The following is a 26,598-nucleotide window of genomic DNA, read 5'->3' as shown; positions in this document are numbered from 1 at the left end:
AGTCTTAGAGAGCTGGTGCACAGGTTTCACTGATTCTATAGTGAAACTGAATGTGGTTCCAGTCAGATTTATAATGCAATGTATAAGCCCAGGGCATTGAATTTGGTTTTGTTCTTAGCATTAAATTAAAGCAATAAAAACCTTCCTTTTGTATTGTGAGCTGGAAGAGATAGAAAAGATGCAAGAAAACAGATGTTTACTTCTGTCATTTTTCAAAGCGATTAAAATTATCCTGTGTAAACCATGGCACATTTTTCATTTAATTTCTTACCAATATGTGATATAAAATAAAATAGATCAGTGATATTTATTCCATGTGACTGTGTTGAATAAAATGGTTGCCCAGAAGACCAGAGCATCATTTAAAACATTTGATGTAATCTCAGAAGATGCTAAATAGGTTTGATAACAAAAATATTGTTAATGAAACATTTCATAACCTTGCTGGAAATGTAGTGATTTAAGAGCTAAAATTCTTGGGCTTTACTCTTTAAAATACAGGTAAGAATTGGAGACATGATTCTGATCTCCCACCACTATAAATCAGAAGCAACTCCACTGTAGTTAGTGGAATTTCAATGACATAAAACTGCTGTGAGATCAGTATCAGCCGCACAAAGCCTAACAGAGTCTTGAAACAATTAATATTTATTAACATGTATTTAATATTTTTACTAATATAATCAGAATGGAATTCTGCAGATTTTAAGATCCAAATACCATGACATAGTTCCTAGAATACCCCTATTTGTGAGATTCCTGTCTTAGTACTTCTGGTATGTAAATCTAAAGAAGTATGACCAGCATATTAATTCTCTTACTTATATTCAATACTTCTTATTAAAAAGTTAACATTTGCCAATGGCTACCATACAGTGATACTGCAGATACCATAATTTCCCCTGTAATTATATACAAATAAAATTATGTTAAAAGAACATTATTAAGGTTGCAGAGTCAAGCACTCAAAAGTTAGGAAATGCCAGAATTAAGGGTGCCTCTGCAACCCCCTTGTGCGTATGCATTATGATGCCGTCTTTAATTACATAATTGTATACTATTTCTTCCACAAGATCCCTGCCTCATTCAGCAGACAGTGCTCAGTTATTTAGCAGCGGTTTAATATTTTGTTTTCTTCTCATTGTTCATTGTGTATCCCCATACCTTACTTCACATTATACAAACCCTGCTATGAAGACAGAGTTATTAATTTCCTCATGGCCTTTTCTGTGGCACTCATCACTATTGTATTTGAGTGCTTCAAAAACATTAATCAATTTATTTTCACTATACACTACACACTATACACTATAGCATTATCCATTTTACAGATTGGAAACTGATGCACAGAGAGATTAAGGTCAAAAGCATCCACTAATTTTGAGTGCCCAATTTGAGACGCCTAGAACCTGATTTTTTAGAATACTTAGCATAATAAAACATTTTGTATGTTCAATCACATTGACTTCAGTTGCAGCTATGAGTGCTCAGTACATTTTTAAATAGGACCCCAGGGTCTCAAGTCAGGCACCCAGAAAATTAGGGACATACAAAAAAAAGTTTGCTTTAAGTGACTCTCCTAGCCTCACATGGGAACTCTGTTACTGAGGGAGGAATAGAATCCAGTTCTTCTGGTCAGTATTCAACCGCTTAACCAAGAGATCATCCTTTCTCTTCCTCCAATACCGTGCCTCATTCACTGCACACCTTCCAACTTCTTCAGCAAATAAAGGAGTGCTCAACAACCTCCTTTGCTACTGAAATCTGAGTATATCCCCAGAGTAGGTCCATCCTGTGGACTGTAGTATTTGATTATGTAATTAGAGACTGCATATCATAATGCATATGCACAAGTTGCCAAATTAATGTTGGACAGGCAACCTTAAATGTGGCATTTCCTATCTCCAGTGCTTGACTTAATAATGTTCGTTTAACTTCTTTTCTTTCTTTTGTGAGTGTGTGTGTGCGCACGTGTGTGTAACATCCCAAGTGCTTAAAAAAGGCAAATTGAAAAATCAGAAATTCTATCATGTGGCATCTTTTTGCTACCTACATGTTTCAACAACAGGGTTGGACCTTTAGAGTCACCATTCAGACTTCTTCCACTTGAGCTAATGGAGTAACTGATAGCACTAGCAGACTGTCATCCTCTATGCGGACCAGTACTACAGAGGGATGGAAAAAATTGCCAGTGGGTTTCACAGACATTTGCTGACAGCAGAAAAATGTTGAGACTCAGGAATCTTGGGTTCCACCCCAGAAACTGGAGGATTGAGCACAGACACTTCTGCACATTCCCTGCAAGCGTGATCCCCTTCTGTCCCTTCCAACCTGTCCCTTTCCCAGTCCTGTCTCTTCCACCCTCTGGCTCTTCATCTCAATCCCATTATCTTCACCTAGCTAGTTCCACTATCCACTCCTCAAACCTCTCATCCCAATCCCAGTCTCTTTTCCCAGCAAGTTCTAGTCTCACCTCTCCAAAGGGAGTCTCCCCCTTCTAGTCCCAGTTGCTTGTCCTGTTCCCAGTTCGTTTCCTTGCTCAGCCATTCCCAGTTCTGCCCCTCCTGACTCCTCATCCAGTCTGTCTCCCCAACCCTGGCCTCCAGTCACCTTCACCGCTTCACCTACATTCTTTATCCACATAAACTCACAGTCCTAAACTCCCTCCCGGGGCTCCTCATCCAATCTCAGTGTGTCTTCTCCCAGCTCCTTGTCCCAATCTCTTTGTTCAGCCAATCTCGGTTCTCTCTCCTCACCCCAGTTCCTCGTCAGATCGATCATCCATCTCCTTCACTTATTTTCCTTCACCCAACTTGTTCTCAGTCTCAGTCTGTCCTCTGACTCCTTATTTGATCTTAGCATCCCTCTATCCTCTCTGCAGGTCCAGCTTTTGTCTCCTCTGCCTTCAACTCAGGCAGCCTCCTCCTCCAGTCTGCTTGTGCCCAATTGTGGGTGAGTGGCATAGACAGCATAGGAGAAACAGCCTCCTTGCTCTCACTTTAGATGTACAGACTCTGCATGACCCACAGCAGCTCAGTGCTGCAGTTTTAGGGAAAGTCTTGCTCAGCCCTGGGCTAGAGCATACTCAGTGCAGACAGAAATTTCAGGCAATTTAGCTGTTCTCTCCAGGACATGTGTGAATTGCAATTTTTAAAGGCTTATAATTTGGTCAAATTTGGGTGGATGTTCACAGGGACAACAAAAGGCACATCCCTGACACACAGGCTACACCATGTCAAATTTCAAGATTCTACTCCAAAGCATGGGAGCAGTAGGGCTTTTCAAAGAAAAGATTGACAGAATTTTTTAACATGGACAAAACATATATTCCCCTAACCTTGTTCTGAGAATTGGCTGCACTCATGGCAGAAATGTTCCCAAAACATTGAGCATGAGGCAGACATTCAGGATGGAAAATTTCAGTCCAAACTGTTAATATTTGACAATGTGTTAAGCAACTGAAAACAGGGTCTTACAATGAGAAGTGTCAAGCAACCTTAATAATAGTCAGTCCCATCCTATAATACCCGTGTGATATATTTTGGCAAATGTTCATTTTTTTTAATTGTAGCCACTTTATAAAACATGAATAGTTCCATACTTATCTATTTTTGTTTGATCCTCACATTAGAGGATCTTCAAAGCTCTCAAGAACTGTACGTAGTCCATCTGTTTTTCCCCAGAAGAAATGGGGTTGCAAATTTCTCACTTTTTTTTTTCATTTTGCCAAATTTGTGTCCCAGGAGTAAACTGTAGTTATATGGCAAGGTACTGCAAGGTGATGAGCACCGTGATCCCTGCATAGCAAAGTACTTAAGCGCGTGCTTCAGGTGAAGTCCCATTGAAGTCAAAGTTATTCATGTGTTTAAAGTTAAGCATCTAAGTGCATTTCTGAACTGGGGCCAGGGTGATAAGCACCTTGCCAGATCATGTCCATATTGTACTACTGAAGATGTTTACATTCAAACAGCAGCTAATTTGTAGAGTCAATAAATAAGAAGGCTCTGATCATTTTATTCCAGCAAAACATATATAAATGAAAACCCTAAAATACTGTTTGAAAACAATATACTATTTTATAAAAATACAAACGTGTTTGGTTGAAAGGAGTTGTGTGGTAGTAAGGGAGCACTAATGCACATACTTTGTGCCACTGCTATTGGAAAAATATATTAGCTGACTAAAGAAATTTACACAAGTCCCTTGTATTCCAGGAAAGTGGTAAAGGAAATTCAAGTGAAAAATAAATATGGCCTACAAATATCATAAATGAAAATGGGAAATATAACCAGTGCAACAAAACCTTAAGAATAGATCAATTCAGCAGCCAGTTTATGAATGATGGAAACTTAGGCATGGTCTACACTGGGGCGGGGGGGGATCGATCTAAGTTACGCAACTTCAGCTACGTGAATAACGTAGCTGAAGTCGACGTACTTAGATCTACTCACCGCGGTGTCTTCACTGCGGTGAGTCGACTACTGATGCTCCCCCGTTGACTCCACCTACACCTCTCGCTCCGGTGGAGTACCAGAGTCGACGGAGAGCGTTTGGGGGTCAATTTATCGTGTCTAAACTAGACGCGATAAATCGACCCCGCTGGATCGATCGCTGCCTGCCGATCCAGCGGGTAGTATAGGCATACCCTTAGAGTCTTTGAATACAACTAGACAAAAACAGCCTACGGTTTCTTTTTCTTTCTAAAAATCTGTATAAGATATAAACATCACAATATTGTTTTAAGTAAGTCATCAGCTTTTAATATGTGATAGAAGTAGTATTCAAAGTTTCAAGCTCACTTAACCTCTAGTTATTAAACATGTGTGCAGTTAACTCATACTATGTGGAGTTTTTCAACAGTGTTAAGCAGCAATAGAGAAAAGCAGATAATTTGCATCAAGAAGACAAAATAGACTTGGCCAAACAATCCCAATACAATTCTGCCCTTTGGAACAAAGTCAATCCAATTCCTGGTCTTAAAAAAAATCATAATTGCTGAGATTAAATAAAGTCTCTAGCAGCTCATTAACAGTACTCTGACTTCTCATATCAGTCATCTCACTTTTTAATCACATAATTGATTATATTTTGTGTGTATAGAATAGTAGTTTAATGACACTGAACCAAAGAGATTTTTTTTTCTTTGCTGCAAATGCTGCTATTCATTTGAAGGAATCAGCAGGCGTCATTCACGCAAAAGACTAAAGCAAACTACAATCGTATGAAGTTACAAACTTTTTGTTGAAGGCCTTCTAAAATATAAATCAGGTAGTTCAAATGATATCTGAATGCTTTTATTTATAATTTCATAGCTGGATGTATTGGACAGACTGGGAGGAAGATGAAATAGATGACAGTGTGGGAAGAATCGAGAAGGCATGGATGGATGGCTACAGCCGGCAGATTTTTGTGACATCAAAGATGCTGTGGCCAAATGGTTTAACTCTGGACTATCATACAAATGTATTGTACTGGTGTGATGCCTATTATGATCACATTGAAAGAATATTTTTGAATGGAACTGACAGAAAGGTAAAAGAAAAATGCTGCTGTTTTGTCCACAGGCTTCCCCTTTTCACTGAATCATATTGTGTTGTGTTAAAAATATTTTTCAAAGTTTTTTCCCCTCCGCTCCTGCAAAGCTGCTGTAAGTAGACCCTGTGGGTTGCCTGGCATAAGCTCCATTGAAAACAGTGCAGTTGGCACTCTGCTATAGGAGAACATGGCATGGCCTGACATATTTTTCTTAGCTTTAGAAGCAGTGATACAGAGGTGTTGTTTTTTTTCAATCCAGTTTTCCCATGTAGCAATGAATTGTGCTGTGATTGAGACACCAGGGTACAAGGACTTCCAGTAGAGACAATTTAACACAGTTCCTTCTGGCTCTGCCAGCAGGAGCCTTCTATTGGGCTGACTCGGTAAAACAGCTTTTCATGGATTGCATGGGTCAGTGCTTAGACTCTGTTATAATACACAGGGGAGACACACTAACAAGTCCAGCCACTCGATTATTATTTAGCCAGCTTCACTAGCTAGACACATAGATTCTATGGCCTGAAGGAACCATTATGATCTAGTCTGACCTCCTGTGTAGCACAGGCCATAGAACTTCCCCAAAATACTTCCTTGAGCGTATCTTTTTAAAAAAATCCAGTCTTGATTTAAAAATAGTCAGTGATTGAGAATCCACTATGACCCTTGGTAAATTGTTCCAGTGGTTAATTACTCTCACCATTAAAAATTTACACCTTATTTCCCATTTGAATTTCTCTAGCTTCAATTTTCAGACCTCCTCGATGATGAGTCCCCATTTACAGTTACATTCTGAGACCTATCAGTTAGCCAGTTTTTAATCTATTTAATGTATACTGTGTTAATTTTATACCATTCTAGTTTTTTAATCAAAATGTTGTGTGTGGTACCAAATCAAATGCCTTACAGATGTCTAAGTATTATGTTGGCATTATTATCATTATCAACCAAACTTATAATCACATCAAAAAAAGATATCAAGTTAGTTTGACAGGATCTCTTTTCCATAAATCTATGTTGATTTACATTAATTATCAGAAGGGTAGCCATGTTAGTCTGAATCTGTAAAAAGCAACAGAGGGTCCTGTGGCACCTTTAACACTAACAGAAGTATTGGGAGCATAAGCTTTCGTGGGTAAGAACCTCACTTCTTCAGATGCAAGTAATGGAAATTTCCAGAGGCAGGTATAAATCAGTATGGAGATAACGAGGTTAGTTCAATCAGGGAGGGTGAGGTGCTCTGCTAGCAGTTGAGGTGTGAACACCAAGGGAGGAGAAACTGCTTCTGTAGTTGGATAGCCATTCACAGTCTTTGTTTAATCCTGATCTGATGTTGTCAAATTTGCAAATGAACTGGAGCTCATCAGTTTCTCTTTGGAGTCTGGTCCTGAAGTTTTTTTGCTGTAAGATGGCTACCTTTACATCTGCTATTGTGTGGCCAGGGAGGTTGAAGTGTTCTCCTACAGGTTTTTGTATATTGCCATTCCTGATATCTGACTTGTGTCCATTTATCCTCTTGCGTAGTGAAATAAATGGATAAATGGACACAAGTCAGATATCAGAAATGGCAATATACAAAAACCTGTAGGAGAACACTTCAACCTCCCTGGCCACATTTGTCCTATTTGTGCCTCTCCAGCAGTGTCAAGGGGTTGCTCAAACAGCACAGTTAGGGGTGCTCTTTTCTGCTTTTTCTCCCTCCCCCAACTCCACCACCTGCCCCAGCATAAAGGACATGTTGGGGGTAGGAAAAGCATGGTCATAGAGCCTTGCATCCTACCAATCCTGGGTTAACAGAAAAGCTCCTAGGAAGCCATTGCAGCTGGTAAAGGTTGGACTAGCCTTGAGGTTGCTTTAACTTTTACTGAGGGCTGAATTGGCCTCTGCCCATCACCTAGTTTGGGAGAATGCAATGGAGCATCTCCCTCTGCAGGTCTTGTTCTGAGTATAGCTTGGCTGCACTCAAAGATCTCTCTCATTCTTTTTAAAAGTGTTGTTGATACAATTAAGATTTGGATGAAATGTTTGGTTCTTAAATGGTCATTGGTAATTACCAGGTACACTTACCTTTGTGTTTGGTATTAAGTATTTTAACATTAAATATGGCAGATTATGGACCAAATTCAGAATTGGAGTAAGTAAGTGCCTATTCAGCAGACTTTACACATTTTACTTGTGTGCCAGTACAGTGGGGAATTACAGTGGGTAAAGAAGACTACACAGATCCACCAGTAGGGATGGTTTAAAATTATCTGTTGAAACTGTGTTTTTGTGGAAAATTTAGCTTTTGTCATTGTGAAAATGAATGCCTGAAAATCAAAATGTTTTGATTTGGAAATGCTGCACATGAGAATTGTCATTTGAATGCCTTATCTCCCCATTCTTCTCTATTGGCCAGGCTACCCAGATGAACTACATTTTCTATGAAGCTGGATGGCCAGGGACTTCCATGATGCACTGCTTTCCCTTTCCAAGAAGGGAGACAGTGGTGCATCATGGGAAATGTTGCCCGACAAGGGAACTCAGCCGATAGAGGACAATGGTAGCTTGAGGAACCCAAACTACGATTCTCATGAGGCACTGTAGAGGCATTAACAAAAAAGACATATTTTGGGGTGTGGACATAAATTTTGGTACTTGAATTTCTGCCAAAAGTCAAAATTTTGTGCTGAAAGTTTAGATTAAAATACTTCCCCCCCCCATTTTCATCAAAACTTTACAGAGGAAAAAAACCCATGTTTTTTAACTGCCTCTATATGAGGCAGACCCTCTTATGTGAGGAGCTGCATTTGTCACCAAGTCAGTCCTGAGACTGGAGTAGTGGCTGTGAAGGGAGTTTTACAGCAACTCTTCAGCCTCTGTACTGGAGATAGGATTTTACACATAACTCCAGTGACTAGGAAAGTTGCAGGTATTCATGGAAGATACATTTAATTTGAAAGGTTGCCTTATTTCAGGGACCGTGATGTGTATTCTCCTCCAACTTCAATAACTCAGTTCCATTTAACAATAGTGAAAGTAATGACTGTAGGTCACTGGAAGAAGATAAATAACCGAGTGATATACCAATGCCACCCATAAAGCCACATGGTAGAAACTCAAGACCAAAAAAAAAGTATACATGTGGATTATCAGAGTAGAGCCTCTATTTAGAGTATATTAAAATGTCTGAAAAACATTGGGGATATTGGAATATCAAGTCTATTAGAATCAAACTTTGATTGTACTATATGTTATGAATGAAATCTTTATGTGTATGGACAGAGTTGCTCATTTCTGAGCTTTCTGTCTTCTCTTCCCAAGTCTGACATGTATACTAAAACATTTCAATTCTGACCAATATTCAGTTCACATTATTTAATTGCAGGTAGTCTACAATGGGAAGGAGCTGAATCATCCTTTTGGGCTATCACATCATGGAAATTATATTTTCTGGACAGATTATATGAATGGCTCTATTTTTCAGTTGGATCTGATGATGAGGAATGTAACGCTACTAAGAAGTGAGAGACCACCTCTCTTTGGACTTCAGATTTATGATCGCTACAAGCAGCAAGGTATTGACAATATGTAACTTTTCTACAAGGTTTCACACCAAACAGTATTTCACAATAGTTATGTATACTGAATATTTTTCTCATGCTTCCTCAATGTTTGGAGGAAAACAGCTGGATTCAAAGCCAATGAAAATATTGGGTGATATAAAGATATTTCATGAGGTTTCAGCCCCTTATAGGATCATAAAATTCATCATCTCCTTGTTCCTGCCTGCCAACTACATTGACTCAGAATATTATATCTAGCTACAGTTATTGGATGTGTGTTCACACAGTCTTTCTGGATTGCCAGTTTTTCCATACATGTGAAAGGAATCTTGAAATACAGTACATAATACCTATTTTTTGTTCAATCATATTAAAGTTATTGTTGTAGCTACCTTTTCTCAGTGGCCGGCGAGCCCAGAAACATTTTATGTCTTTTTTCTTTTGTAATTTTCTTTTCCTCCTCCTTGATCTTCATCAGCTCCATTACAGCATAATTCAGTGGCTCAGTCAGCTGAGACTGTACAATGATGCTCTGCTGTGCTGCATTGATTGACCAGTAGGGGGAAGCATACACCACAATTTAAATCAGAGGAGAAGTTTTTCTCCTCAAATAAAAGGTCATAAAGAAAAAAACATGGATGTGGTTCAGATAGTGTGATTCCTAGCTCACTGGTTAGTTTACAATTATGTTCAGTGAAGAAATGACTTGGGTTCTCATTACTTGTCTACAACACAAAGTAGGGATTATTGTAAGAGCAAAATATGAAATACCGACCCAGGCATAGATTTAGTTGGAGCTTAAATAGCAGAAATTCAGATCTGAAAACCCCTCCAAAGGATAGCTACAGTATAACAAAATAACAGTGTCTGGTATAGTTTTAGATACAAATACGAACTTGTGGAACTGTTTGATCAATATATTAAGAATGTGTGTAACGATCTTCAAAAGAACAGAATCAGATAGGGCTATCATTCTTTGTCTGGAATAAAAGTAGAATAATGCTTCCAGTTTCCATAGAAGATCAAAGTCTCCCACGTGGCGGCTCATCTATTTAATCTTTTATATGAGGCACTCAATATAATTTTCAAGCATAACTGAACCTAAAATGAAATGAAATGCTGTAACATTCATCTATGTGTTAAATATCTGTAATATTCATCATATGTTATGCCTATTGATTATTATACTATGCCTCTAAAATAAGCCTTGTTCAGCCGCAGTCAACATATTAAGTTAGTGACTGTCACAGTTATAGGCTGATTGCACCTCTGTCCCTTTACTGGTCTCTCGGAGTATACTGCACCCCCCCCCCAGGTGTTAAGCCTCATGCCTTTACCTGTTTTGCAGTGGAATTTCTTAATCTCGGTATAATGTCCCATCAAACTCAGTTCCTTATTATCATGCAGGTCTGGCTGGACACCTGCATTTTTTCCTTTGGGAGTCTGTGACCAGTGATATAGTGACCAACATCCTTCTTAAAATCAGTATGTTTATTAGGAAATGGAACGAAGCAATAGAGAAAATGATTTAGAAACAGCAAACAGCCTACGAGAACATTTATAGTCTCATCTGATCTTACACTTCACTGCAAGCAAAGTTAGATGGGCTTCCCTCTTGAGTTACAGGAAAAGAACAGATTGAATTTACATTGTTTTAGAAAGTCAGGGCGTTCTCAGGTCCCTTCCTGATACTATTTTGTCTTCCAGAAAATATCTCTCTCATTCTGAGCCACCATTTTCTCAAAGCCCCACTGCCCTTTTGTATGCCGGGGCCCAATTACTGTATTGGTGAATTATTTTTGTGACAGGACACCAAAGTATGAAGTCTCAGACTAGCGTTTCCCAGTCTGCCAGTGAGTCTATCTAAAAGAGGGCCTCTGTGACAACAGCTCCATTGTTTCCATTTAGTCCCATTCAGCCTTAATGGCTTTCAATCACTAGTCCTGTGTGTGTGTGTGTGTGTGTGTGTGTGTGTGTGTGTGTGCACTTAAATTGTCTTTTCCCCTCTGAGACATTCCAACACACCCATTCAGAAATTCAATTCATAGACCATATTTTGGGGTACATTTACTACCAAGTGCCATCTCATTTGTCACACAGTGTTCAAGGCTATCAGCTTTCGCATAACAGTCTACCCCTTAGTCCAGGCACTTTTTCAGGTACTCTGATCCACTCCCAAAGTCATGGACCAAGATGGTTCAAGGCTTTTTCTACTAATGTAGACCATAAAATTGAACACAGTTACCTAAAATATGGATCGAGTAGATTTCGAGTCAGATTTTCAAAAGAGCTCAATGCTAGAGTTGGAACATGGTTTCAAAATAACTTAGCACCCAATTATTTACACTGAGAGCAATGCCAATATAGGAGTTATTGTTTGCTGAGCCCTTTTGAAAATGTGGCTCATCGTTGTTGCATAGTTCATGCTCATGTATGTTGCATGTATGTAATAATATCAATAATTTAAGCAAATAATTGTATTAGGTTATTATCAAGATAAAAATACAATTGTATATTTGATGGATTTATATCTATCTATCCACCTATCTATATCTATCATATGGTATGATACTAAAGCTAGGCTGTTTGGCTTACACATCTTTGACTATATTTGACACCATTAGGCTTGTGGTAAGGCACAAGCCAACATATTTATGCAAATATAGAACTGAAGGAATTGCTAACTAGTTGTAAATACTTCAGTGTACCATTTGAATAAGAGGATTAGCCCAATACATATTACATAATACAACATTTTTATATGTGTACTACGAATCGGATGCAAGGTAACTGTGTCATTATGACTTTAGAACATAGCCCCATTTTTACTGAATTAAAATCCTGCCCTACTTTAGATCTTAAGCAAAATCTCAGTGTAGCAGTTAAAAACTAATGCAAATGTTAAGAAACAGGATAATCATTTTAAAAGCAGTAAATGGGGAGGGGATGTCAGAAAATAAAAGCTGTCTTTAAAACGTTTTATTCTTGAAATGCCTGGTAGCTGAACAGTAAGGGCCTTGGAAACGGTTCACAGCTGATGCCACAGAACAGTCTAATTTCTGCATTGTTCTACTGTTTCATGAGATATTGGCAGCCTAGGAGTCTCTTCAGCAATTCCATTGTCACTCTTTCTTTGACTACTTGCTTAGAATTCATTTAATATGTTTTGTCATTTAGGCTACCACTGATTTAATCCACTGTATTTAATGCTCTATATGCATTGACCTTGAAACCTTTTAATTTGAATCTGAATCTAGCCATTTACTTTAATTCTGGATGTCTGTGTTATGACACCCCACTGGAGTAAAAAGAGCAGGGTTGCAGGTTGCACCCCACTGTTTTGTAACTACCCTTTGGGCTGATCACCCTCCTCGGTGTGATTATCTGAGAAACTCACTCTCATATCAAAATTTTCATGTATTGCTTCTCTTGCATTTTTACAAGCCTTCAAAATGGCGGTATTATTATGGTTCGTATTTGTTTTCAGGACTTTTGATATTTTCTTTGATCTCTGTGTTACTTGGGTTCATTGGTTTGAACAATGAGAGACCCTGTAAAGATTTTGAGAGTCTGTTGGGCTAACATTTCTGAGGTTCTTATGATTCTTATTCAAAACGTGTTCTAATGTATCTGTTCCTCTTTTAGCTGGAAATATTACGAGATTAGGTTGTATCCAGCACTTTTCAGTACTTTGGATTTTGGCTGGTGTAGCTGTAAAAACGGAATAGTCTTTCATGCAGTATTTGGATACTTGTCTTTGAGTCCTAAATACAGCCAAGAGATTTAGACCTTAAGCTTTCTGAATGAAGAACTTGTTTTGGAGGGACTATCAGATGGAGAGAACAGGGTGGATCAGGCCCAGAAAGTTTAAGTATACATTATTTAATTTGTTTGACATTAACCAAACATTTTTCAATCCTCAAAACTAGTTTGGTTCATTTTGATGTTGAGTGACAGTTCTGATAATTTCTGAGGACTTTTGCAATTGTTTATTTAGCATTTTCTATTAAATGCAGAAGTGAAAACATTATTACTGGTATAAGAAGAAAGAAGAATGGAGGGAAAAATATCATTAGGTATAAAACACTTGGCATTTACATCTTTCTAATCCTTCCACAGGAATGGTACATCTTATTGAGCAACTGTCATATTAGGATTTAATCATCACAGTGACCAATGTAATTGGCAGTTTTTCTGGTTCACCTCTGGGATTCTCAAGGAGAACTAATGATACAAAAGAACTTTCTTTCCACCTTAATTTCTGTTTGTCATATATAACTATATTAAAAAAAATGACTGTAGATACTTTGGTTCTTGAGCCAGGGCATGCCATTTGTCAAAACATAGATAAAGGTTAAATCAATGCCAACATTTTTGTCAGCTTTTATTATATCCACTTCTCATTAACTACAATGCCCAAAATCTTACTGTAACACTAATCTGAATTTGGAAGCTTTTTTTTTTTTTCCTATGTTGTCAGCCACCTGGATGCCTTTAATATTGTAGGTGTGATAAAAGAGCTCCATAGGAACTAAATAAGGCAGATATCCTTTGTTAACAAGAATTATACAAGCAAATCTGTTGGTTCAGGGATCATTTTTATTGTCAATGAACTAGCACATCTTACCTGCTCTTTTTTTCCCATGACCCACAGATTGATTTATTATTTATAATCCAAGTTTCTAATTAATTTATTTCCCAGTGTAACACTAAGACAATCCTTGATTGTCATAATTAGTCACAGCAGAAGGATGTTCCCTAATTTGAGACCATAAATCTGGACAAACCTAATTTAATTTTGGAATTTTAGGTTTTGATCAGACAGATTTCAGAACAATATCTCTGGACATTAGAGTGTAAAATTATAACCATATCATGACAGATATGAAGACTAAAAGTAAAAGTAATCATCCTTCTTTGAGTGGCTATGCATATTCACACGTTGGGTTTTGTGCTGCCTACTGTTGCCTAATGGTAGAATGTTCTCCAAGGAGTGTCCGTTAAAGCATTCCCCCCCCTCTCGGTATGAGTGTGGCAAATTTACAAAGCTGTTATAGCCCACTGTCAATTCCACCTGTGGCAATTATGCAGGATTTGATGGATGACAAAAGGAGATTGGCAAATGAGATCTTAATAGAGGTTCAAAACCATGGCACATTATCAGGGCTTCGTTCGATGCCTTGGACTCTTCTTCTAAAGCTTTGGCTTCTGTAGTTACTGTGAGGAGACATGCTTGGCCTCGCTCCTCTCCTCTGGCATTGAATACTAGAATTAAAGTGGAAGATCTCCCCATCAAAGGAGATAGTGTTTTCAGTGACAAGAAAGATAAGTTGCTAGAAAAGCCGGAGATAAGATTGATGGCTCACTCTTTGGATTTGATTTCTTTTATCAGGAGCCTTCTTCTAATCCTTCTTTCTGTTATCATGGTAGTAATATCTGTAATCTTCCTTGGATTATTTCTTGTCAAATCAAAAATGTCAACAAAAGCAGCAGCAGGCTATGTCTTTCCGTATGTCTTACCACCTCTCTGTAGTAGTGACTCATTTGAGAAAGCAGGGTATTTTTGTTTATATATTTAGATGATTGGCTGTTGAATGCTGCTGTTTGCAAGGAATCTATTAAGCCATATTGATTTTACATTCACCCTTTTTTCAGACCTATGACTACTTCTGAATGTCATAGAGTTGAATCTCCATATAACTCAGATAATTTTATTCATAGGCTCCATATTGGACTCAATAGCAGGGAAAGCCTTTGTACTAGAGGATAGATTTTTTTAAAAATAGTGCAGTATGTTTTAAATATTCAAATATGTCAAATTCAAAAGGTCATTTTATTTCTCAGTCTCATAGGTCTCATGTCAGCTATTTCTTATATGACTTCATTTGTACATCTCAGAATGAGGCCAGTGCAGCATTGGATGCCTCAGGTCTACAGACCAGATCTGGACAATCTTCAAATATTAGTCAACATGCTTGGAAACATTCTGAACTCATTGACATGGTGGTCAGACAGGGATAGCGTTCTTACAGGTGTCCAGTTCAACCCCCCTTCATTATAGGTAAAGGTAACGTCAGATGCATCAAGCAATGGTTGGAGGGTGCATCTGAGTCATCTAACAGTTCAAGTTTACTGAGCTTCTCAAGAGCAACGTTTGAACTTCAACATGTTGGCGTTAAGAGCTATTTGTCTGTCCCTCACTTACATGGGAGGAAAGTGCAAGTAGTGATGGCCAATACATCCATTATGTATTATATCAATCAATGTGGCTGCTCACTCTGCTCTGCTATTCACAGATGCAATCAGACTATAGGACTGTTGCATTCTCCACAGCGTTTATACGATGGCTCTCCATTTAGTAGAAGAGAACAATTTAATTGCAGATCATCTTAGCAGGGACAGTTCCAGAAAGTGGTATTTGTAATGGTGAGGATTCATGGCTTGGATGCAGGAAAAATTTGGTTCTCTTGTATAAGCTTCCATAGTTTCTGGTTTGGAATATGTAATGCATTTAAAAATTGAATGGTTATCTAAATTAATGGTTCTCAACCAGGGTTACACAAAGGTCTTCAAAGGGGTACATCAACTCATCTAAATATTTGCCTAGCTTTACAACAGGCTACATAAAAAGCACTATCAAAGTCAGTACAAACTAAAATTTCATACAGACAAAATGAGAAAGTAAGCAATTTTTCAGTAATAGTGTGCTGTGACACTTTTGTATTTTTATGTCTGATTTTGTAAGCAAATAGTTTTTAAGTGAGGTGAAACTTGGAGTACACAAGACAAATCAGAATTCTGAAAGGGGTACAGTAGTCTAGAAAGATTGAGAACCACTGATCTAAATAATCTTTGAAAGTTCATTTGGCAGATATCTAATCTTAGCATACTTTCATTCATAGTAGATCACTGTTCATGCATAATATGGTTAAGAAGTTTATGAAGGGGTTATCAAATATGTATCATCCTTTGAGAAATCCTGTCCCTCCTTGGGATCTTAATTTGATCCTATCTACACTCATGAAACCACTTTTTGAATCATTGGCTGAATTTTCTTTCTATTATTTATCTTTCAAGACAGCATTCATTAGGGCCATAATATCAGTCAGAAAGGTGAGTGAATTAAATGCCTTGATGGCTGACCTGACATTTACGTCTTTTCATAAAGATAAAATGGTTCTTAGACCTGATCCCAGGTTTTTGCCAAAAGTGGTTTCTGAATTTCACATCAATCAGACAATTACTCTGCCAGTATCTTTTTTTTCCAAATCCACATACTAATAAGGCAGGATCTGTTTTACATAATTTGGATGGAAGAAGAGCTCTTGCATATCATATGCATAATACTAAAAGTTTTTTAAAATAATCTAAATTATTTGTGTTTTATACTAAGAAGCATATGAGTTATATTGTGTACTTCCAGACTATTTCTAGATGGATTAAAACAATGTATTAGTAAAGATACATGTTAGCAGAAGTTCTTTTACCTGTAACAGTACGATCTCATTACACAGAGCTGTGGTAGCATCTTTTGCTTGTCTTAAACAAGTCACAGTTACTGAAATTTTCAGGACTTTAACTTGGAGTTCTGTGCATACTTTTACTGAACATTATGCTCTTGATTTGGCTTCAAGGATTGATGGTAGATTTGGTGGAGCAGTGCATTGGTTTCTCTTTAATTAGGAGTCTGTTCCCTGCTCCAGCTTATTTTCTGTCCTGTTTATCAAACTACCAACAAGTGTGAATATACAAAGCCACTCAAAGAAATGAATGTTACTTACTTGTAACCAGAGTTCTTCGAGATGGGTCTGCATATTCACATTCCTGTCTGCCTTCCCCTTTTTTTTCAGAATCTTTTTGTTCTGTATCTCTGGGTTGGCAGTGGAAGGCACTGAGATGGTAGAGGGCGCTGCACAGTGTCCCGTCCAACTTCAGCTCATGTACTACAAGCATTTAGATAGTCCAGAGATCTTTTTGTCTCAGAGGAGCAGGAGTCTCCACTACTTGCCAATACTGTACACTTGCCCATCCCAAGATTTTCTGAGTCACTGAGGCCACATCTCTCACTGAGGCCTCCTACCTGTCAAACCTACCATTCAGAAAGACCATTTATCTCCATCTTCATTATGCACATCTCCTCAGGACTATATTGAGGATGATTCCACTGATTCTCAGATTTCTGTCCAGGGATCCCCTGTCTATTGTACTAGAGACTATTCACCTACACTGAGAGAAAAACTTTGAAGAAAAAAAAACCAATCTTGAGCACAATGTCACTAGTCTGAACAATAATGGATGCCCCCTCCTATATCTTATGGGGCCCTTCAGTGGCTTTATTGAGATCTCTGGGCTTTCTATCACCAAGAATTCTTGAGGACTCTGAGTTTCTCTCATGGAGAGCATTCAGGGAGAAATTAACCTGACCCACTAGAGGAGACTTCTGAGGAGAAAGAGGCAAGAACTGACAAGGAGGTAACACCCCACACAAATATTTCATCATTGTCACCAGATGAGGCTGTAATACCTCCACCAGCCTCTATAGGTAACGATTTCAAGCGGTTTTAGGATCTAATTAAATGTATTGCAGACACGCTTCAAATTCTATTAGTGGAGGGCCAGGAGTCTCATCATAAACTTCTGAACATTCTACACACAACAGCTTCTACATGTGTGGCTCTTCCTGTGACTGAGACTCTATTGGAACCTGCTAAGACCATCTGTCAGACTCCAGCTACAATACATCCTACTTGTAAACAGGCTGATTGTAGAGACAGTTAATGAGCATAGTAGACAACACCATGCAAAATCCACTCCTTATAATGAGGATCAAAAGCAACTCAATCTCTTCTGTCACAAGAGTTGCAATCTTACAATTCAGCATCGCAGATCACCAAGCTTTCATGTCAAAATATGATCATACTAATATAGTAAATGTAACAATTTTATCATTTACCAGAGGAATATTGCAAGCAATTTAAAGCCATCATAACCAAAGGCAACTTCTGCTTTTGGCAAGAAACTCATCACAGGCCTCAGATTCAGCTGACACGTACTTTGGTCCACCATAATAGTAACATGATGAGCATGTTGGCCCCAGTTGTCCGGTTTCCGTAGAGAAGTACAGAACACTGTTAAGCCAACCCAGAACAGCACATTTCAGTTAACAATGCAAAATGTGGTAGGTTGGAGTCGCATCATGTTGGAGTCATATGATGACATCAGTTTCTCAGCTTTAATTGCGTGTGTGTGTGTATGTATATATACATATATAATTTTATATAATATAAAATTGATTATATAACATACATACATATGTATTAAAAAGAAGGATTTGGTTTTCTCAACAATGGAATGCTATTCCTTGAAGGAGGAATACTGGGAAGAAATGGAGCCGACCTGATGAAGAAGGGGAAGAGCATCTTCGGACACCGACTTGTGAGAAAGGATTTAAATTTAAATTGAGTTCAAAGGGGGCAGGTGATAAAAGCCCAAATTTACTCCTTCTCATAGCACAAGAAATAGGGTTCATCAAATGAAATTAATAGGCAAGAGGTTTAAAACAAAGAAAAGGCAGTATTTCTTCACACTACACAATTCAATCTGTGGAACTCTTTGCCAGAGGATGTTGTGGAGGCCAAGACTATAACAGGGTTCAAAAAAGAACTAGGTAAATGCATGAAGGATAGCACCATCAATGGCTTTTAGCCAAGATGAGCAGGGATGCAAAACCATGCTCTGAAGCCTTCACCTCTGTTTGCCAGAAGCTGGGAATGGGTGACAGGAGATGGATCACTTGATAATTCCCTGTTCTGTTATTCCCTCTGGGGCACCTGGCATTGGCCACTGTCAGAAGACAGGATACTGGGCTAGATGAATGATTGGTCTGACCCAGTATGGCCATTTTTATGTTCATTAAAAGGTGACCTTCACAGAGGGCTGGAAATTGAGGGAATGGAATGAAAAACTACAATAGAGTCATAGGAGAAAGAAGAAGGGGGGAATACAGTTGGGGAATCTGCTCAACAGCTTACTTTCTATACAAAAATGCAAGGAGTATAGGGAATAAACAGGAAGAACTAGAAGTCTTTGTATGCAAGCAAATTTTTGACATATTTGGCATCACAGAGACTTGGTGGGATAAATCTCATTACTGGAATATTGGTATACAGGAGTATAGCCTGTTCAGAAGGACAGGCAGGTAAAAAAGGAGGAGTTGTTGCATTGTACATCAAGAATGTATTCAGTTGTTTTGAGGTTCAGAAGGAGGTGAGTAGCAGAGCACTTGAAAGTCTCTGGGTGAAGATAAAAGGGGGGAAAATAGGGACAATGACATAGCAATGATCTACTATAGACCACCAAATTAGAGGAGCAGGTGGATGAGGTATTTCTAGAACAAATAACAGAAATACCCAAAACACAAGACCAGGTAATACTGGGAGACTTTAACTGCCTGGATATCTGTTGGAAAAGTAGTATACAAAACACAATCTCCAGTAAATTCTTAGAATGTGTTGGTGACAACTTCTTGTTTCAGAAGTTCAAGGAAGTAACTGGAGGTAGTGGAGAGGGACATTTTAAACTTGATTTGGATTAATAGGGAGGAACTGATTGCAAATCTGAAGATAGAAGGCAACTTGGGTTGAAGTGATCACAAAATGATAGATTTCATGATTCTAAACAAAGGAAGGAGTAAGAGCAGCAGAATAAGAATGATGGACTTCAAAAAAGCTGTCTTTAACAAACTCAAGGAACTGGTAGGTAAAGTCCCATGGGAAGAAAAAATATAAGGGAAAAAGGAGATCTGAAAAGGTGGAAGTCTCTCAAAGAGAGTATTAAAGGCACAGCAACACACTATTCTAATGTGAATGAAAGGTAGGAAGAATAACAAGAAACCAATATGGCTGTGCCAGGTTTTTAATGACATGAAAATCTAAAAGGAAGGCTACAGAAAGTGGAAACATCGACAAATTGTTAAAGATGACTACAAAAGAACAGTGCAAGCACATAGGGACAAAATCAGAAATGAGTTATACCTAGCAAGAGATATAAAAGGCAATAAGAAGAGGTTTTATAAATACATTAGGTGTAAGAGAAAGACAAAAGGAAAGTGTAGGCCCAGTACTTAGTGGGGAAGGAGAGCTAATAACGAATGACACCAAGAAGACTGAAATGTTCAATGCCTATTTTACTTCAGTCTTCACTAAAAAAGTTAATGGTGACCAGCTGCTTAATGCAATTAATATTAAAAATGAGGAAGGAACACAAGCCAAAATAGGGAAATAAACTGGTTGAAGAATATTTAGATAAGTTAGATGTATTCAAGGTTTATTCCTGATTAAATTAACCCAAAGCACTTGAGAAACTAACTGAAACAATTTTGGAGCCGTATGCTTATAAAATTTGGGAATGACACCAAGCACGGAAGGACTGCAAGAACTTTGGAGGACAAGATTAGAATTCCAAATGACCTGAAAGCAACAAGATGAAATTCAATACAAAAAAGTGCAAAGTACTTCACTTAAGAAGGAAAAATTAAATGCACAAATACAAAATGCAGAATAATGAGCTACACAATAGCACTGCTGAAAAGCGTTTGGGGTTATAGTGAATCACAAATTGAACATGAGCCAACAATGTGATGCAGTTGTGAAAAAGGCTAATATCATTCTGGGGTGTATTAAAAGGAGTGTCGTATGTAAGGCACAGGAGATAATTTGTTACACTCTTATCAGCACCATTGATACCTCAGCTAGAGTATTGTGTTAAATTTTGGGTGCCACACTTCAGGAAATATGTGGGTAAATTGGAGGGAGTCCAGAGGAGAGTATCAAAAATGACAAAAGGTTTAGAAAATGTGACCTGTGAGCAAAGATTTAAAAAAAACAAACATGATTATTTTTGAGAAAAGGAGAGTCATGTGAGTACCCGATAACAGTCTTCAAATATGTTAAGGGTGGTTACAAAGGAAAAATGATTAATTGTTCTTCTTATCCACTGAAGTTAGGACAAGAAGTAACCTGCTTAATTTGCAGCAAGGGAGATTTAGTTGGGATTTTAGGAAAAAACCTTTCTAACTATAAGAATAGTTCAGTGCTGGAATAGGTTACAAAGGAAGGTTGTGGAATCCCTGTAATTGAAAGTTTTTAACAACAGGTTGCACAAATATCTGTCAGGGATGGTCTAGGGATGGTCTTTGGTCCTGGTTCAGCACCAAGGGATGACCTAGATGACATTCTGAGGTCCCTTCCAGCCGTACATTTCTATAGTTATATGACCCTAAATACCTAAAATGGAATATTTTATTTCAAGTTAACATGAATCTCTGCATTTTCCTGAGTGATGGAGGTGCCTCATGGGAGTTACAGTTCTAGGTGCATCATACCCTGATTTCCATGGGGGCCCAGATTCAAAGATGGACTACATCTGCCATGACACACTGTGGCTTCTCCCTGTGGCTGAGTTGCTGCAGTGAATCATGTGACTGGGCAAGACTCTGATACATCATGGGTGGCATAGTGAGGCCACAGAGCAGAGCCCATGAGGGAGAGACATGAGGGACTCAGAACTGCAACTCACATGAGGTGTGGCATAGGCTCAGGAGAACTTGGAAATTTATGTCAACCTGAAATGAAACATGTCCATTAGATTTTCCAAACAGAAAATTATATCCAGAAAATGTTTTCCTTTAGAAAAAAATTATTCCAGTGAAATCCCATATTCTGATAGGACAGTGTGTACTGTATGAATTTATTTGCTGATTGATAATTGTGTGGTATTATATATGATCCGATAAAGAATTACAATCTCTAGCTATGCACCCAGTCCATCTCCTGCTGAAATCAAGAGGGGCCTTTCATTGACTTTAATAGGACTTGGATAAAATCCTATCACAGCTAGTCAAACAGTTTATCCAGTGTGTCCTAATCAATAATCCCCATATTAATGTCAAAAAGAACAGGAGTACTTGTGGCACCTTAGAGACTAACAAATTTATTAGAGCATAAGCTTTCGTGGGCTACAACCCACTTCTTCGGATGCATATTCTTTTTGCGGATACAGACTAACACGGCTGCTACTCTGAAACCTGTCATATTAATGTCGTCTTCTGGCCTTGTAGAGGTAGTTTGGTAGATAAGTAAACTTAGTTTTGATCTGGGTTTAAAATGTGTATACCATGATGTTCCTGCTCTTAAAGAAACAGTTAAGGGGCATAAATCTGATGGAGTGTATAATCAGGCTTGAATAATTACTCCTTCATGAGGAATATTTCATACAGATATTTCAGCAGTTGACATTTTAGAACTTGTTTAACAGCTTTGTTTGGGTTTTTTGTTGTTGTTTTGTGTAATGTTCTTTCAGAGTATAAACAGACATTTGTATGCAATACATACATATTTATTGACTAAAATATTTTATCCAACATTTTTTAACAACCGTATAAACCTCAGTGGGACTATAGTCTTATTCTGTACACTTAAATGCTTTTTTGTAGCATTCTTTTTTTCTGATCTAATATGATTAATTTATTTAAGATGAATGTATATATGAAATAGTATACTACCCATTCATTGTCACCCCTTGCACTGCTTAAATAGACTAAGACTCAGACAAATGGCTATTTATTCTTGTGTATCTCCTGCTTAAATGTACAGTAAGCATAACACATATAGGTAGTACAATATTTCTGAATACCAGCGGGTGAGTTATATTGTAATCCCATCAGAAATGATAAACCGTTCTTTCATAACTTTCCAGATAGCAAATAAAGGGTGCGGCAATGATGGCCAACACTAGATAGGAATGCCTGCTCTGCTAGGTACATAAAAATTAGAACATTTAAACAGAAAAATTGTCCTCTTACTTGTTTTGCATACCTATAGATGCCTCCAGGGATCTTAGGTTTTGGTTTGAATCTATGCCGTAGTGACACCAAACCTAAGATCCCCGGAGGCATCTTTAGGAAGACAAATCAAAGTGATATTCACAAACCCCCCACTCAGCTAACCCTGTAGGCATCTAAATCTCCAGAGGTCCCTAAATTTCCATCAGTGGGCATGTGCAAAGCTGCCTAAGTCCTGATGCCTGATGCTGCTAATGAGCTGCTTGGAGCCCTCACACATGCTTAAGCCCTGCTGGGATCTTCAAGGTAGGTGTTCCTCATCTGTCTTGTCTCTGGAGCCTGATCCAGAAGGCATGCTAAGGGCACACCTAACTTGCACAAAAGACAGCCGGGGTAAACAATCAGGAATTTTGGGCATTTGTGTGTCCCAAAATGTGCAGAAGCCCAGTGGGTAGAGAATGCCCCTGGAACATAGGAGAGCCAGGTTTGAATCCCTGTTTTGCCTGCCTTAGAGCAGAGACTTGAGCCCAGATCTCCTACAAATTAGCTGTGTACCCGAACCATCAGCGTATTCTGGGTTGGGGGTTCTTCTGTTGAAGCTGTTGCACTTTGTATACATAATTAAATATTAATTGAAGCAGAAACTCTAACCTTACTCTCCCACATCCAATGTGAATGCCCTAACCACTGGGCTAGAGAGTCAATCTCTCTTTATCCCAAGAAATATTTAATTCCACTGGGTGGCAGGGCACCTAGGAGTTAGGCAGTGTAACACTTAAGTCCCCTTTGTGAATCTAGCCCAATAGAATCTTCTTCCTACATGCTGACTTCATCTCTCAACATAAACAGCTCCCTATGGTTCTGCATCTTTGCAATTAGCAGTAATTGCAACCTCTAATGAGCAATAACTTGGACAAAATATAGCATGGTTTCCTGAATGAAGATTTCAGAGTATGTTTCTGCTACTTGTTTCACTTTTTGCGCTTCTCCCTGGCCCTCTACCCCCACATATGCATAAATATCAAAACATCTGCTACACTGCATTCTAATATATATGAGATATTGAATATCTTAAACAAGCTAAATTCTCTTAATGGGGCATAGTACCCATTCGTTCTCAGGAAAGGTGGCTCAGGGTTGTCCAGGCAGGGAAAAAAATCTAGAGGTAAAATTTTGAAGCCTAACAGACAGATTTTAAAGGTATTTAGGCACCTAAAAGTTGAGAGTTAGTTGGCTAGGTGCTTTTGAAAATCCAACAACTCGATGCTTTTGACAATTCCATACATCTTTAGGTGACTAAACACCTTAAAAATCTGGCACTAAGTCACTTTTGAAAATGATACTCCTAAGTCTCATAGACTCAAATCCACAAAGGGACTTAGGCATTGCAATCTCCTGGAAAATCACTGGAATTACAATGGGATTCACAGAGCCTGAGTTAAGTGCTTAGGATCCCTGTACAATGCATGGGGAGGAATAAGCACCTTAGAACGAGATTTGCAAAAGCTATTGTGCTAGATGGGAGCCTCCTAAATTAGCCAGTGGGAGATGCTGACAAAAGAGGTGTGTCCTGCGCACCTTCCCTCTCATAGAGTTAGAGCATGTCTACACTACAAACTTAAGTGGACCTAACATATGTAATTACTGCAGTAATTACTGCAGTAGTTCTCATCCACACAACCCTTCTTTTGTCCGTGGTGCACCAGGAGAGTGTTAGGGGGCTGAAAGACCAGGCTCGCAGCTCCCTGCCAGAAGCCCGGCTGTCCCCTGGCTTGCAGCTCCCCACCGGGAGCCTGTCTGCCCCTCCACCTTGGATCCCTGCTCCCCACCATGAGCAGTGCAGCTGCCCCAACTGTCGGCTCTTTGCTCCACTGGGGAGCACAGCAGAAACCTGGAATCCCAGTGTGGTGGAGAGCGGGGAGCCCAGGCAGCAGCCCGACTGGGAGCAGGGACCCGGGGGCAGCCTGACTCCAAGCGGGGAGCCCCGGCAGCAATCTGGCTGGGAGTGGTGAGCCAGGTGCGGGAAACCCAGGCAACAGCCCATCTGGGAGCCGGGAGCAGGGACCCAGGGGCAGCCTGACTCTGAGTGGTATACAGGGAGCCGAGGCAGTAGCCCAACTCTGAGCGGGGAGCCTAGGTAGAAGGCAGCAGCCGGACTGGGAGCAGGGAGCCGGAAACCTGGGCCATAGGTACCAACTCCGTGGGTGTTCCGGGGCTGGAGCACTCGCTGGAAAAATGGTGGGTGCTTAGCACTCACTGGCAGCCCCCACATCAACAGCTCTTCCTCCCCCCAGCGCCTCTTGCCCACTGGCGGCCCTTGCCGATCATTGCTTCCCCCTCCTTCCCAGTGCCTGCCGCGGATCAGCTGTTTCGCAGTGTCAGGAGGTGCTGGGGGGGTAGGGGAAGGAGCAAGGGTGCAGCGCGCTTGGGGGAGGGGATGGAACTGGGTGGGAAAGAGGCGGAGCGGGGGTGGGAAGAAGCAGGGCGGGGTGGGACACTGGGGGAAGGAGTGGGGTGGAGTGGGGGCAGGGGCGGGGCCTGGGCAGAGCCGAGGGCGGAGCACCCTGCCGCAGATTAAAAACTCAGTGCCTATGGCCTAGGTAGCCGACTTTGCAGACTGCCCACTGAGGTGAGGCAGAGGGTGGAGGCAGAGGCAATGCATGGGACTCCAGCAGCAGGGTAAGAAAAGCAGCAGTCTACAACTGTAGGGGTGTGGGGAAGATGAGCTCATCTGGCAGCCAGCCACCTGCCGCTTCTTCCCTGTTTGGGGGTGTGTGCCCCTGCTTGCTCCCCCTTGTGCAGGCCCCTGGTCATTGGAATGCCCTACCCTCTGAGCTATAATTAATAATCATTCTTGAGAAAATTAAACTGTGGAAATGGTGTGGAGTGGACACTATTTTGTTTCCCTGTATGCTTCAGCCATCCTCACTGCACATAAGCGGAACACCATCCAGGCATGCTATATTTTGGTGGACAGGCTGCTCCCAATTAACCAGCTGTCATCATTAAAAGAGGACATGATTTACCAAATCTAAAATGACTTAAATTGAAAGAAAATACTATTCTAAATAAGAATAAACAAAATACGTTCTGCATTTTATTATTTTTTCATTGTCTGTATCTGATACAATATTTTTTGGAAAACCACTGTTGAACATTTCACACCTTGTTAAACACTATTTAGTCTATTTAGCAGTCACTGGATGTACCCTTATTTAGTGGAATTTTGCTAATAGTGGACTCAAGGAGTGGAAGATTTGGAAATCCATTACAAGATTTGTACAGACTTGGTTATGGTCTGCCTAACCATGGTTCATTACCAGCAGCATCTGAAACCTAGCATCACTTGAGGAGCAGCAGTCAAATGACAATGGCAGTGCATGACTAAGTAATTAGGGTCTGACTCAAATCCTACTGAAGTACTTAAGATGGGCTTCAATGGCTTTGAATCAGACCCTGGTAGCAGAGTATGTCGGAGAGTTGAGATGGTGGTTAGAGGGGATGCAGCAAGCATTGGCAGATGATAAAAACCCTCAAGCAAAATTTTCCCTTGTCTTAATACTCTACATACCTTAAAATAAATAAATAAAGTGGGATCTGATTTTTTTTTTCATTCCTCAAACACTCACATCGATCTTACTGTCTATTCTGAGTGCATGAGGAATATAGGACCCAGGGCCG

The 26,598-nt window shown here is 39.5% G+C and overlaps 1 protein-coding gene across 1 annotated transcript in view; it reads left to right on the top strand.

Moving 5' to 3' along the window:
- LRP1B (LDL receptor related protein 1B) overlaps nt 1-26,598 on the top strand; it is a 1,279,381-nt gene that overhangs the window by 731,627 nt on the left and 521,156 nt on the right. Inside the window, exons 13-14 of the mRNA XM_026647738.1 lie at nt 5,313-5,532; nt 8,900-9,089. Coding sequence (XP_026503523.1) covers nt 5,313-5,532; nt 8,900-9,089 — 410 coding nt within the window. The remainder of the gene's footprint in view (nt 1-5,312; nt 5,533-8,899; nt 9,090-26,598) is intronic.

Source organism: Terrapene carolina, unplaced genomic scaffold (assembly GCF_002925995.2).
Source record: "Terrapene carolina triunguis isolate 2854851 unplaced genomic scaffold, T_m_triunguis-2.0 Scaffold62, whole genome shotgun sequence".
Lineage (NCBI taxonomy): Eukaryota > Metazoa > Chordata > Testudines > Emydidae > Terrapene > Terrapene triunguis.
Note: the sequence above shows the minus strand (reverse complement) of the source record. Positions and strands in the feature narration are given on the sequence as shown.